Source organism: Rissa tridactyla, chromosome 1 (genome assembly GCF_028500815.1).
Source record: "Rissa tridactyla isolate bRisTri1 chromosome 1, bRisTri1.patW.cur.20221130, whole genome shotgun sequence".
NCBI lineage: Eukaryota > Metazoa > Chordata > Aves > Charadriiformes > Laridae > Rissa > Rissa tridactyla.
Genome location: NC_071466.1, coordinates 72,650,950 through 72,663,953, shown reverse-complemented (window position 1 = coordinate 72,663,953; position 13,004 = coordinate 72,650,950). Strand labels below are relative to the sequence as shown.

Genomic DNA, 13,004 nt, shown 5'->3' with positions numbered 1-13,004 from the left:
TCGGGGTGAAATTTTCTGGCAAAGCACCAGAATAGGTGGCAAGTTACTGGGTTAAACTGAATATGGGAGAGATTTTGCAGTGGGATGCTGGGCTGTGAACTGGAGCGGGCGCAAATCCCCATCTGTCTCCTTCTCATAGTGGATGCAACTTCCGGAAGAGTGATGATATGGACAGTGAGGGCTGGTAACATTTCACCCCTTCTGTTAGACCCTTTAGGTAGCAGAGGGACTCTTGTCAACCAGCAGCTGTTCTCTTCACCAGCAGGTTTCCCTGATCTTTTACCAGGATGAAATCACATGCTGGAGTGAAGTGAAAAAAATTTTCCTCTTTAATGTACGTTTTCAAGACTAGGGGAAACAAGAAAAGTAAAAAAAAAAAAAAAGAGTGGGAGGAGAAAGCATACCCAGCTAGTGCACAAGCTTTGGAGAGGCGTCTGGGAACAGAAGCATATGTTTAACTTCAAGATGATTCATTGATTCCCCTTAGCTACTGAAATTTCCTAACGCCGTCTCAGATCCACTGCAGTACAGTTATGGGATGAAGTGTGTTTTCATGAGGCAGGTGCCTTTTGAGTGGTTTTAAGTCATATAAATGGATTTGGCTGTAGAAACTTCCATCAAAACTAGTGAAAGACATGTAGCGTTCACTGTCAGCAGAGTATGCAGTGAGCCTGCTGCCCTGCAGGTGGGGATATGAACCAAGAGCTCTTCTGCTTCAGTCTCATGATGCATCTTAACGGGCCCTGGATGTTGCCTTTGTTTTGGTTTTCTCCTAAGAGCTGGCTCAGTTCCTTTCCAGCTGTGCCAGTCAATGTGGAGCAGCAGCAATCGGACTGAGCTCGGTCTCCTCCTGTCATGCGTGTGCTCTTGGAAAAACCTGCTAGTGGGGTGTAATCAATAATGATGGCAGTAACTAACTGCTGAACCAGGAGTTTGACCCCCAAAACAATTAATAATGTACTTCTCTGATATCATACCCCAGGGTGTCAGCAGCATAATGAAGTGGCCTGTTAACAATACATTAATAGGTATTGAGAGGAGGCTTTCCAGCAGGGAAGTGTGTGAAACAAAGAGCATTCTCTTCCAGATGAAGAAGGGTTTGTTACCCTGGGCTGCAGCCTGGCACTGAACTTCCCTCTGAACCATAGATGACTTCTTCAGGTAGTGAGAGGCTTCTTTGACAGCTGCGCTTCAGTTACCAAGAAGGATGAGCCCTGCTAATATTGGGCTCGTGGTCTGGAGGCTGCCACCGAGGCAGCTGGCACTGATCGCTTCCTTGTCTCTTTGATGGAATAGGGATCTCAGACGTTAGGGTGAAGTGGTATTTATGGGTCTCAGTTGCTTCAGGCAATTTTTGGCTCCTCTAAATGATAAATTGCTCTTTTGAAACTCAAGATTTGGGTGAATTCCCAGATAGCACCCAGAGCAAAGAATGAGAATTATCAAAGGTCCCCATTCACAGATAAGGTGGTTTTGTTCAACAGCCCCCTCTTCCCCAAGAAAAAATTCCAAGAAGTCTTAAAAACTAGACAAGACTGAACAAAAGCTCTGTTTTTCTGTCGGTACAGCTGTGGAGGTTAAGAGACTTTTTTTGTCTGTTGAAAAAGTGTCAAGTCCTTTAACACTTACAGCTCAGTAGTCTTGCTTCCCTGCAGAGTAAAAAGGGAGCAAAGTAGTAGCTTTGTCTCCGTTACCTACCAAGAGACAACAACTGCAGGCTTATACAGTAGTAAGATATCTCAAAGGCATTAAAATAGTATTTATTAAAGAAGTGTTATTCTCACAAGTCTGAGATTTTCACTCCTGCCGTGTTTCAAAATCAGTTTTGGTTGGGAGATACAATGGCAGAAGGTGAAGGTGCACAGAATTACTCATTGTTTTGGAAAAGCATCATATTCCCCTAAAACTTGGGTAAAGAGGTAGCAGAAACCTCCTGAGGTTTCTTGATGTCATCCAAATAATGCTATTTTTTTTTCTTCTCCCCCAAAAAGAGTGCTGGAAAGAGGTTAACAAACCTCAACATTTGGAAGTCCCCCATAATCTATTCCTTCCCAAATCCGGATGGCAGCTAGAAATGCAGATCCAGCAACACTTCTTGAATGGCTGTTTATAGACTTCATCGGTCCCCTCCTGGAAACAGTAATAGTGAACAGAGATTTTTTTTGATGGTTAATGTAGCCAGCTGTTTGAATGTGGGAACAGAGATACATTCAAGAATTTGTAGATCGTCTATGTTGTGACACTATTTCTGATAAATTCAGTGGAATTTTTTTTTTCCAAATGAGTTGTCTCAGGCTTTAGGGACAAAGGAAAGTGCTCCGTGATCAAACTTGCCTTTTACTTTTGAAATGGACTTGTTTCTTAACTTTTCATTTCAGTTCCTTTTTTTCCCCTGAGGGAATTTGCCATCAGCCCAAAATACCACTGCCAGTGCTGTGACTGGAATTGCCAATACACTCTACTAGAGTCATAGGCTCCTTTTATTGGAAATGTCCCTGTCTGAAAACCAGTTTTCTTGTCTTAATGAGTAAGCACTGTCTAAAGTGGGGGAAAAAATAAAAGTGTAAATAAGCGTGTACCGACTACGTAATTTGAAACATGGTGATGGGTTCAGTTACTGATAAGAGTAATGATATTTTTGTGGTGTAAATGTGTCAAAATACTTAACTGCATAGAATTAGCAATCCAAAAATGCACTGTTACAAAAAAACCTCCAAATGTATGTAAGTATGGAGAAGTACTGTCATTTTCTGCTTTCCTGAAGTAACTGGAATGACTCTGGAATTGCTGCTGAATTCTTTTTTGTTTTGTTTTAATTTCAGTAAAATATGAAAGAATCAAGTTCTTGGTAATTGCATTGAAGAGTTCTGTGGAAGTCTATGCATGGGCACCAAAGCCATACCATAAATTTATGGCCTTTAAGGTAAGAGCATATTTCATCCATACAGAGGATTTTCTCATCACCACTTGCAGTTATCCCTTTTAGCAAAATGTTCCAACACTTTATCATGACCCTATTACAAGTTATTTGGTAAATCTGCATTGAACTTTGTATTATATTTTAATTTAGGAGCTTCTTTAGCTCAAAGATGCAGTCACTTAAAGGTCTAAATTGTAACTGAGCATGAACTAATAATCAAAATGACACAGATATCACAACTGTTTGTTTTGCCTCTCTATAAATAAAACATGAGGCGGAGAGAAGTGAACCAAGCCTAAACATCTTCATCTGAGCAGAACAAGTCATTAAGCGATACTCAGCTTTGTTACGTTTTTGAATGCAGCAAGAATGAAGTTAGCTGGCTTGGTATAATTACCAAACTGATTTGCAGGCAATCAGTTACTGCTCATTGTGCAAATTGAAGTAAACACTATGGGAGTGTCAAATTGCCAAATTGCCCTGAACTTTGAGGAAAACAATTCTTGCTGCAAAAAAACCAAAACCAGACCAACTAAAATATCCCCCTGCCCCCCAAAGAAGCTCACAATATTATGTGATTGATGTGCAACAGGGTGCAGAGTAATCTGTTCTTGTGCATGAGAGACACGTGAGCCTAACTGGTCTGGTGGATGAAGGCCAGAGGCACGCAGGAGGAATAAACCCATACTAGGTGCATGAGAGCATATTTTTTATAAAACCCACCATGGTTCTAAGCAGTAAAGTAAATCTCACTGATGGTTGTCTTACAGTCGTTTGGAGAACTGGTACATAAGCCATTGCTGGTGGATCTAACCGTAGAAGAGGGTCAGAGACTAAAAGTGATCTATGGCTCCTGCGCTGGCTTCCATGCCGTTGATGTGGATTCAGGATCGGTCTATGATATTTATTTACCAACACATGTAAGAGCTGCTGCAGGGGTGGGGTTTTTTCTTTCTTTTCCGGTTTGCCCCCTGCCCCTTCTTTTCCTCAGATGACCAACACATTGGGCTGCCCCCATGTATCACTGCTAGCATGGTAAATTGGGTAGAGGGGTCTGAGCAGATGTGGCCACCTGTGCTTAGGGGCTTGTGCCTCACTCTCCGTCCTCTCCTCACGGTCAGGGTGTCTCCGTGGTTGAGAGCTGCCCACTCAGGTCTGACGTGGGCCAACATGACTGTTTCAGGGCTAGCAGCTAAATGGCTGAGCGCATTGCAGAGGCTGCAGGGAAGGTGGCAGTACAAATGACATGACAGCCCACTGATGAGATTCAGCAGGGTTGGCAAAGGCCAGGTGGCCTTAGCTGCCACGGTTTCCTGCTATTCATTGTACGCAGAGGTGTCAGATGGGCCTGCGGTGCGTGGTGCACCTCCCCCGGCACTGTTCACTAAGGTGCAGAGGTCTGAGGTCTGCATCTGGGCTGCTCGCCCCAGGCTCCCTCTCTGCCCGTGGAAACAAATGGGCACTCTTACGGACAAGTTAATCTTTCTTGATTGTAGATGGCAGCCTTAACATGGGAGCAATTGTGCCCCAAAGGTTTCCAGGTCTTTGTTGTCACTGTGTAAGGGTGTCTTAGCGTGGGGAGAGCTGAGCTAACACTTCCAAAGTAAGTGAATGCCCAACATGTTGTCAGGCAAAATCACATATCGCCCAGCCCTTTCTCCCAGTGCAGGCTCTGTGGCATTAAAACAAAAGGCTTCCTCTTTGCTTCTGTCTCTGTAGATCCAGAGCAGTATCCAACCTCACGCAATCATCATTCTCCCAAACACGGATGGGATGGAGCTACTGGTCTGCTATGAGGATGAAGGAGTTTACGTCAACACGTATGGAAGGATCACCAAGGATGTGGTTCTGCAGTGGGGAGAAATGCCGACTTCAGTTGGTAAGTGCCTCGGCAGAGTCAAATACAGCGTGCCGTCAGGGAGCCTGAGTGTGTGCATGAGGGCAGAAGGAAGGTGCATCAGGTTTGACATCAGATTGAGATGCAGCAATGCTGTAATACTCCCGGAAAACAGCTGTGCGAAGGGTGGAGAGTAATCACATGGATCTGTTTTGTGCTGAGTTTTTAAGAACAAAATCGAAACAAGCAAGTTGCGGAGCTCAGGAATGAAGAACTCATCAGGGCCTCTGTAGGCTGCTGTAGAATTTTTGATAGACATCCACAAAGTTGTGGAAACTTTTCAGTTTAAAGACATGTAAAGTGGCAGATGGGTAAGATATTATTATGGGTAATTCTATAAAGATAACATTCTGAATATCTAATTTGATGTATTTACTTTAATTTACCTGCGGATGCTCATCTGTCCTAGCATGATAATTTTCCCACATCTCTCCAGTTCAAAATAAGGTAGTTTTGAAAGTGGGAGCAATGAATGTAGTAAAATGGGTGCAGATTTGTTACGGACGCAAGTACACACCGGGGGATCCCTCTTACTGCCTGTGCTGCCATATTTCAGTGCCGAGCGTAGCATGGGCTGTGGTCACACCTTCCTTTTGGGCAAATACATTGGGTTTGCGTGCTTTGGAATGGATGTGTATATCGGGGGATTACTGCCGATAACTGTTCAAGCAACAAGAATGGAGGAGGAAATTTAAAGAAGTTTCATGCACAGCATGTTCGCTCCTGTGGTGGTGAACTCTCGACTAGATCTAAAAGGAAGCAGAATTTATCAGCTGGCAAATTGCAGAGCCTTTGGGAACCGGAGTGCCTGTGAAGTAAATGGCACTGTGAGGCGGCCGACACCATCTGAACATCTCATCTGACAATTTTTAGAAGCCGTTTGGCCCAGTTACCAGTAGCGACATATTTAAAAATAAATAAATGTCCAGCATATGCAATGTTACAGGTGTACATTATACTGTAGTAGATAATTTGATTTAATTTCACTGAAAATTAATGAGGAAAATCCTATAAAAGGGAAGTACTGCAAAATTAAATGTTTTTTAATTTTGCTTGCTAAAAGCTATTGTTCTGCTTTTTATTTTTCTGTTAAGCGTGCATGCAAATCAGAGGCAACAGCTTATTCTTCATTAAGTTCCCATATGTTATTTTTGGCAGTGTTCCTAAGACTATCCATCAAATTGCTTTTTGAATATACCTTTTCATAATGCTGGTGAATTTCTCCTTTATTTGGTTTTTTACTGCTATCAAGAACAGATTTTTTTTCCTCACGCTACTACTAATCTGTTTCCCCCAGTGACAGTCTTTAAGGAAAAATTGCTTAATTTTTTGCTTGCTTTATGCACAAAGAAAAGCAGTATGACAAATAATAGTATTTCCACTTGGAGAGCTTAATATGAACCTCTTTTGAGGTATACAGAATGCTCTTCAGACCAATTGGCTTTCTCAAGGAGATTGTTTTTTTGAAGTATTACTCCTGTTCAAGAAGGCTAGCTCATTTTTTTTCTAGTTTTCCCTTTTCTTCTCTTCCTCCGTTTTTGCTGACGAACTCCTTCAAGGAGGGGAGACAACACCGTGGGACACAGAGCTGGGGACATACTAGAGGGGATGAATTTAGTCTGTTTAAACCTTGGATTCTGCTTTCTCCTTGTCAGCACCTAATTAGCCTGTCTCTTTGCCACACTTGGGAGAAAAAGCCTGTGTAAAAACTCTATGTTCCTTCCATTTAATTGAAGGTTGGAAGGTTCCTATTGTGTCATGAATGCTCAGGCAAGACATGTATTACTAACGTGGAAATTCCATGGGGAAACTTTTTAAAAAAAGGTATTTTTAGGCATCATGAAGATGCTGAAGACAGAAATAGCACTCTGAACATGTGTGCAGTTATAATAAGCACATGGAGGTCGTTTTTAACTAGAGTGCGTCAGTATAGTCCTCTGCTTTTTCAGTTCCTCCGTGCTGCCCTCTACCTGTCCTAATGGGCTGTGTGCTGTGTTTTCTTCCCAAAGCGTACATCCGATCCAACCAGATTATGGGATGGGGAGAAAAAGCTATCGAAATACGATCGGTGGAAACTGGACACTTGGACGGTGTGTTCATGCACAAAAGGGCACAAAGACTCAAGTTCTTATGCGAACGCAATGACAAGGTATAATTCCTCCCCCCGTCATTTCTTGCCAAGGTGGTAAATGGGTACTTGAACTGGGTACTTGTGGCGGGTTGACCCCGACCAGCAGCCAAACACTCACCCAGCCTCCCGCTCACTCCCCTCTCCCATGGGATAGGGATAAAACAGAAGGAAGGCAAAAAGGCTCATGGATCAAGGTAAAGACAGTTCAATAAGGACAGCAAAAGCTGTGCACGCAAGCCAGGCAAAATGAGGAATTCATTCACAACCTCCCCTTGGCAGGCAGATGTCCAGCCGCTTCCCGGGAAGCAGAGCTTCAGTACGCACAATGCTTGCTTCTTAACAAATGTTATCACCGTGATGTGTCCCCGTCCCCTCACTTTCCCTGAGGATGACGTTATATTATGGGATATCCCTTTGGTCAGTTTGGGTCCACTGTCCCGACATTGTCCCCTCTCAGCCTTTTGCCCATCCCCAGCCCACTGGCCTTTGGGGTTGAGGGAGCGGAGAGAAAGCCTTGAATGTTGTGCAAGTGTTGTTCAGCGCTAGCCAAAACAACACTCTTGAACCACAGATGCAAAGCCCAGCACAATACAGGCTGCCGTGAAGAACGTCAGCTCCATCCCTGCCAGACCCAGCACAGCACTGCAATCGCACTGTAAATGTCAGGGGCAGTGAAGGCAAATTAGAGCCACTGCTGTCCTACCTGTTGAATTTACCAGTCTCTTTTCTTTGCAGGTTTTCTTTGCCTCCGTACGGTCAGGTGGAAGCAGTCAAGTCTATTTCATGACCCTTGGCAGGACTTCTCTTCTGAGCTGGTAGAAGCGGTGGGATTTGGCGAGGAATTGCTGACATCCAGAGTCTGAGATCTTCATAACTCGGAATTATTTTCAACTGGAGTACAGACCTGCACTAATGCAGCACTCTGTGTAAATGTGTGTGCAGGCATCACTGGTGTTAGGTTTCTTTTTGTTTTTCAACCGAGGCTGCGACGCAGCTGGTGCTGTAAAGATATTGCCATCAGGTGCTACGATGTCTTTGAGATTTGGGATCACGCTAGAAAGCTACAGGTCTTCTTTTCCCTTCAGCTCCAGGATTCCTAGGCTTTGAAGGACTCTGTTTGTTAGTGTTAAAACAGAGAGGGGGGAAAAAAAGGAAAAAAAAAAAAAGTAATCCAGGCTTACCGTGAACATGCTGTTGAGTGGACAGGAGGCAGGCAAGAGAAGGTGAGAAGTGGTGTAGAGAGTCAGACTGGCTGAAACAGAGGGCAGATCTAGTCTAGTAATGTTAACAATGTATTTAATTGACATTTCTTTTTTGTAATGTGACAATATGTGGACAAAGAGGAAGGTGCAGGTTTTAAGAAGTTAATATTTATAAAATGTGAAAGACACAGTGACTAGGATAACTTCTTCTTGGGGACAGGGAGGGTGGGAAGGGGCTCGGGGTGGAATTCTTTGGGGTTTTTTTGTTTCTGCAGTTTTATTTTGGCCTGGCCAATAACTTTAGTCATTTTCTGTGTACCAGGTATTGCCTGAAACATGTGCAGATGATTTAAAAAAAAAAAAAAAAAAAAAAAAAAAAAAAGAAAAAAAAATTCATTTTCTATAATGATTCTGTGTTAGGCCAGAACTTGGTTATGTCACAGTATTAGCACTGCCTCAGTTAAAGGTTTAATTTTTGTTTAAACCTAGAAGTGCAACAACAGTTTTACCACAGTCTGCACTCGCAGAACTAAAAGGAAAAAAAAGAAAAAAAAAAAAAGATAAATAAAATCCAAACTACATATGTTTATTTTTTGTGCCTACCTCATTGTTTTTAATGCATAAAATAAAAGAGGTGGTTTAGTTTATACGTTTTTAGATGAGAACCATTAATGTCTAATTTAATCTTTAATACCAAAACTACCAGATTGAAAGGTTTCTGACTGTTATTGCGTAGCAAGTTTCAGCAGGAGGAGAGAGCGGTCCGTTGGGGCACTAGTGGTAGCGGTATGGCAGTGAGACACTGATTAATGTAATTTGCTGACAAAATTTGGTGAAGCAAGCGTTTTTTTTAAACCAGTTTCATCCTTAACAGAAGTCTGAATTTAGCCTAAAACCAGAGGTTTCCCTCTTCTAACACGCGGGCTTAGTAACAGGCAGGTAAAAATAACTAGTCTAGTTCTATAAACTGTTAAATGTTGTAGGAACCATTTTGGGGCGGTGATGTTTTTCTTTTTTAAGAATGCAATGCACTAAAACTCTTTTAAGAATGTAGTTAATACTGCTTATTCATAAAAACAGCGTATACCTGTGTTTAGATGTAAGATCCCAGCTCTGGCTTTTTTCTTTCTTTTTTTTTTTTTAAGTCAGTTTTATTTTATGAATAAGTTCTGACATTTGTAATAAATGTCTTGAGAGTAATAATTTGTTTAATGGCTACATGTTCATTACTTGAGAAACCTTGAGTGTAAAATAATCTGTTGGTGTTGTAATAATGCACAGTGTCACGATTCAGCCATTTTCCTTTTTGTTTTCACTTTTTTTTTTTTTTTTTTTTTAAAATTCCTTTGGTGGGGTACTTTGTTGACAGCTGCCTTAAGCTGTTCATTCAGTGAACAGGCTCTCAGTGTTTCATGGGCTTTGTCTTCTGCTGCGGTTAACTTTCCTTCATGGCATGACAGGTAGGGCTTTTTTAAACGCGTATTCTTCAAGTCAGTCAAGCCGACGGCTCGAGCGACTGGTCACACAATCAATTAAGAGCCAAGAGCACCGGGGGTGCAAAGCTCAGACTCGACAGACCCGTCTTGTGGTGTCAAACCCGACTGCTGTAAATGCTTGGAAGACCCCCGTCAGCGCTGCTGCTGAAGACTCTTCTCTTCCTTCCAGTGTCGTAGAGGGTTGAAAAGTGAGCGGTAAATGCGTGCCGCCAGCACACGCGCGTGCACACCCCCCCACACACCCTCCCCCCAAAACGAATCAAAACTCAAGAAAGCCTTACTACATTTGCTGGCGGAGGAATACCTAGAACTATTTTTTTTTTTTTTTTTTTAATTGTATGACTTTTGGATAGCGTTGAAGGTGAAGGATGTGTTCTTTTCAGGCCCGGTGTGGTCAGCCGGAAGAACGATCAACCTTTTTTTTGTACTATAATGAACTCTAAAGGGGACTCGGAAACGCAACGTGATGGTAGACGTGGGTGTAATCACACAGCTGCCCCGTAGTGTAGTTTGCCGAAGCTGATTCCGATCGAATGTCGGTCTGCGTGATTTAAATCTTCCAGCGCTATGTGGTCAAAATTTAATCTAGTCCTTGAAAGCTGATGCTATTCACCTAGAGGAAGATGCTCCAGTACTGTAGGGATGGCCCAGGTCACGGATACGTGCTGTTGAAGTTTTGAGGCTCCGGGGGAGGCAGGGGGGGATCCCCTTCCTTCGGTGGGGCTGCCAGCCTGGCAGCTTCTGCCTCCACAGAAGTGCCAACACGGCAAGGTAAAAAACAGTATTACAAAACCACTACGTTACACCACCATCGAACTCTTCAAACAGTGCTTTTGTAAGCAAAGAAGAAAAGAAAAGCTCCTAGGTTTAGTTTTAAGCTTTAATAAGTAATAATTTTCTGTATCTTTAAGTCAAAGTAACCCTAACTTGTATGACTGCAGTGTTTTTATTTTTTATCTTATGCACATGTTATGTTGGAGAAAATGTTTACAAAAATGGTTTTGTTACACTAATGTGCATCACATATTTATGGTTTATTTGAAAGTGATTTTTGTGGGTTTTTTAGTTTTTCATAGTAGTAGTAGTACACTTTTTGTGATTTATAACCCCCGACTCTGCTGATTATAAAGATGCTAAACAATAATACAAAATGACAAACTGCATTAAAATTACTAATCGTAGAGCTGCAAAGCAGACTGGTGACAAGTAAAACACTCAGCCTTTTTTTTGCAGTGCTATCTAACTTGTCTTCTGTGTATTATGGAAATTACTGTTTTTTCCCCGTTTTTCCTTAAATAAAGTCAAATTGACACCTATTGTATGTGGAAAGTATTTTGAATATCTACTGGCTACAGAAGTCAAGCTGCATGTTGCCTAGTTGCATGTGTTCGTAAGAACAAAAGCCTTATTGTCAAATCTCATAGTTCTAGAGACTTTGACAATAAACCTGGGCTTTGGAGGACTTTTTTGTTCGTTTTTTTTTTTTGGGGTGGTTTTTTTGTTTTGTGTTGTTTTGGTTTTTTTTTCTTCCTCAAAGCCCTATCTCCTGGTGCAGTTGCTCTTTGGAGAATTACAATTTTCCTTTAAAAAAACAAAAAGTGAGAAGCTTAGAAGCATTAGCGAGTCCCCGGTGGTTCAGAAGGAAGAAGTTGCACAAAGGGAGAGCCTGGGTGCGTTGTGAATGTGCCCTCCCACCACGCCACTTCCAGGCATCTGATTTTTGCCAGCTGGCGGGACTTCTCACCGAGAGAGTGCCATGAACGGGAATCCCGAGCCAGATTCTTGCATTTTACACCGTTGCATGGTGTAAAAGCACAGCTCCAAAAGACTCCAGGCTTTCCGAGTCGTAAGCCGTGAGTACTGAGAAGGTTTGATGCAAAGCCGCTGTTTGCAGCCCCAGGACTCTTGTTGGCCTTTGCCCATGCGTTTTTCCACCATGGGCTGTGTCTGTTTTGTGGAGTGGAGATAAGCAGTAGACGTTTCCTTCCGACCAGGCTGGTCTCTGCGAGAGGAGGAGGAGGAAGTCTGTGTTCCTGGGCTCTTGCCTCTCCTCGCACTTTGATCTGCAGGAGGCAAGGGATGTGGTGCCAGTCAAAAAATGTTTCAGGGTTTCACTTGCTTCCTGTGGACAAAGGTATCTGAAATCCTCGAGCCCCACAGCTTTTCCGCTTCTGCAAGTGCAGATACTGACGGAGCTTAAAAAAACTATGACGGACCAGGCAACTGCTGGTCGAGCTCCTGCCAGCTCCACTCCCGGGGCTGCTCCAGAGCTGCTGGTTTCCTTCAGTCATTCTTGACCTGTTGAAGACTTCCCTAAGTTAAACGTACTTAGCATAATTGAGCACCTTAACCAGTTGAGAAGACAGATAACGAGCTGTTGCTCATTAGAGTATGCAGTAAGTAACTGGAAGCAGCAGCCTCAGGTGTGAGCTTCACAGTGGGTGCTGGCAGAGGCCATAGAGAAACACGCAGAACCTTTCCGCTCATGTGAAGAAAGTCCCAAGTAGCAGTGATTTACAGAAAGAAAGAAATAAAAAAACGAGAGCATTGGAAACTGAGCAGTGGATCTCATTCCTCTACAGGACTTGGGTGGTGGTGAGAGAGGCTCAGATTTGTACCTCGTGAGGGGAGGGGGGATGTACACAGGACAGAAGAGAACAAATAGTGCAGCAAAAGAACATGTGCGTCTTCAAAATGAACAACTGCAGTAGTCAAACCAGAGAAAGAAATTATCAAACACCAGAAGGAGCATTTAAAACAATTTTTCACAAAGCTTTTCAATGTGCAAGTTAAATACTAGTAATGAAAAGTACAGAATGCCTGTCCATGAGATCAAAGTTAAAACCCTGCAAATTAGAAAAGATCCAAGAGGCGGCCTTTTTCAGGGGGTTGCTTTGCTTGAAACGGACATGCTAGGGCGTGAGGATTGTATAGGACCTTATATGAGGGAGGGAAAATAGTTTTGTGGGCTACCTTCTTTTGTGCAGACAGCTTGTTACTTCTTTGGCTCGTATCTTGTTGGGGATGAAGAGTGTAATTCTGCCAAAAAGAGACAGAAGTTGTCGGAGAAACAACTTCAAATGCAAGAGCCTATGGCGGAGAAAGGACTCAGCACCGCGTGTTTGTCACAGGACTCTGCTGAATTGTCCAAGGCAAGAAATTTGCTAAATGTAGTGCAAATGCATGTTCACCGTAGTGTCCAGTGCCCTGTTACCTACCTGGGAGCTGCGGGATCTCAGCCCAAAGCTGTTTCTCTCTTCTTCTAACAGCACTGAAGAAACATCAGCACTGAATTGTGCCGTGTTGCTTGTGCGAGTATTCCCTAAGGACTCCTCACGGCCGGAGTGATTTACTTGCT

General features: G+C 42.9%; 1 protein-coding gene across 9 annotated transcripts in view; it reads left to right on the top strand.

Moving 5' to 3' along the window:
* MAP4K4 (mitogen-activated protein kinase kinase kinase kinase 4) overlaps positions 1-10,962 on the top strand; it is a 167,045-nt gene extending 156,083 nt beyond the window's left edge. For all 9 annotated transcript variants that reach the window (XM_054181590.1, XM_054221923.1, XM_054180741.1 and 6 more), the window contains 5 exons: positions 2,823-2,923; positions 3,691-3,840; positions 4,640-4,799; positions 6,827-6,966; positions 7,684-10,962. In XM_054181590.1, the coding sequence (XP_054037565.1) occupies positions 2,823-2,923; positions 3,691-3,840; positions 4,640-4,799; positions 6,827-6,966; positions 7,684-7,767 (635 nt within the window). In that variant the 3' untranslated portion in view covers positions 7,768-10,962. The remainder of the gene's footprint in view (positions 1-2,822; positions 2,924-3,690; positions 3,841-4,639; positions 4,800-6,826; positions 6,967-7,683) is intronic.
* The last annotated feature ends 2,042 nt before the right edge of the window (positions 10,963-13,004 follow it).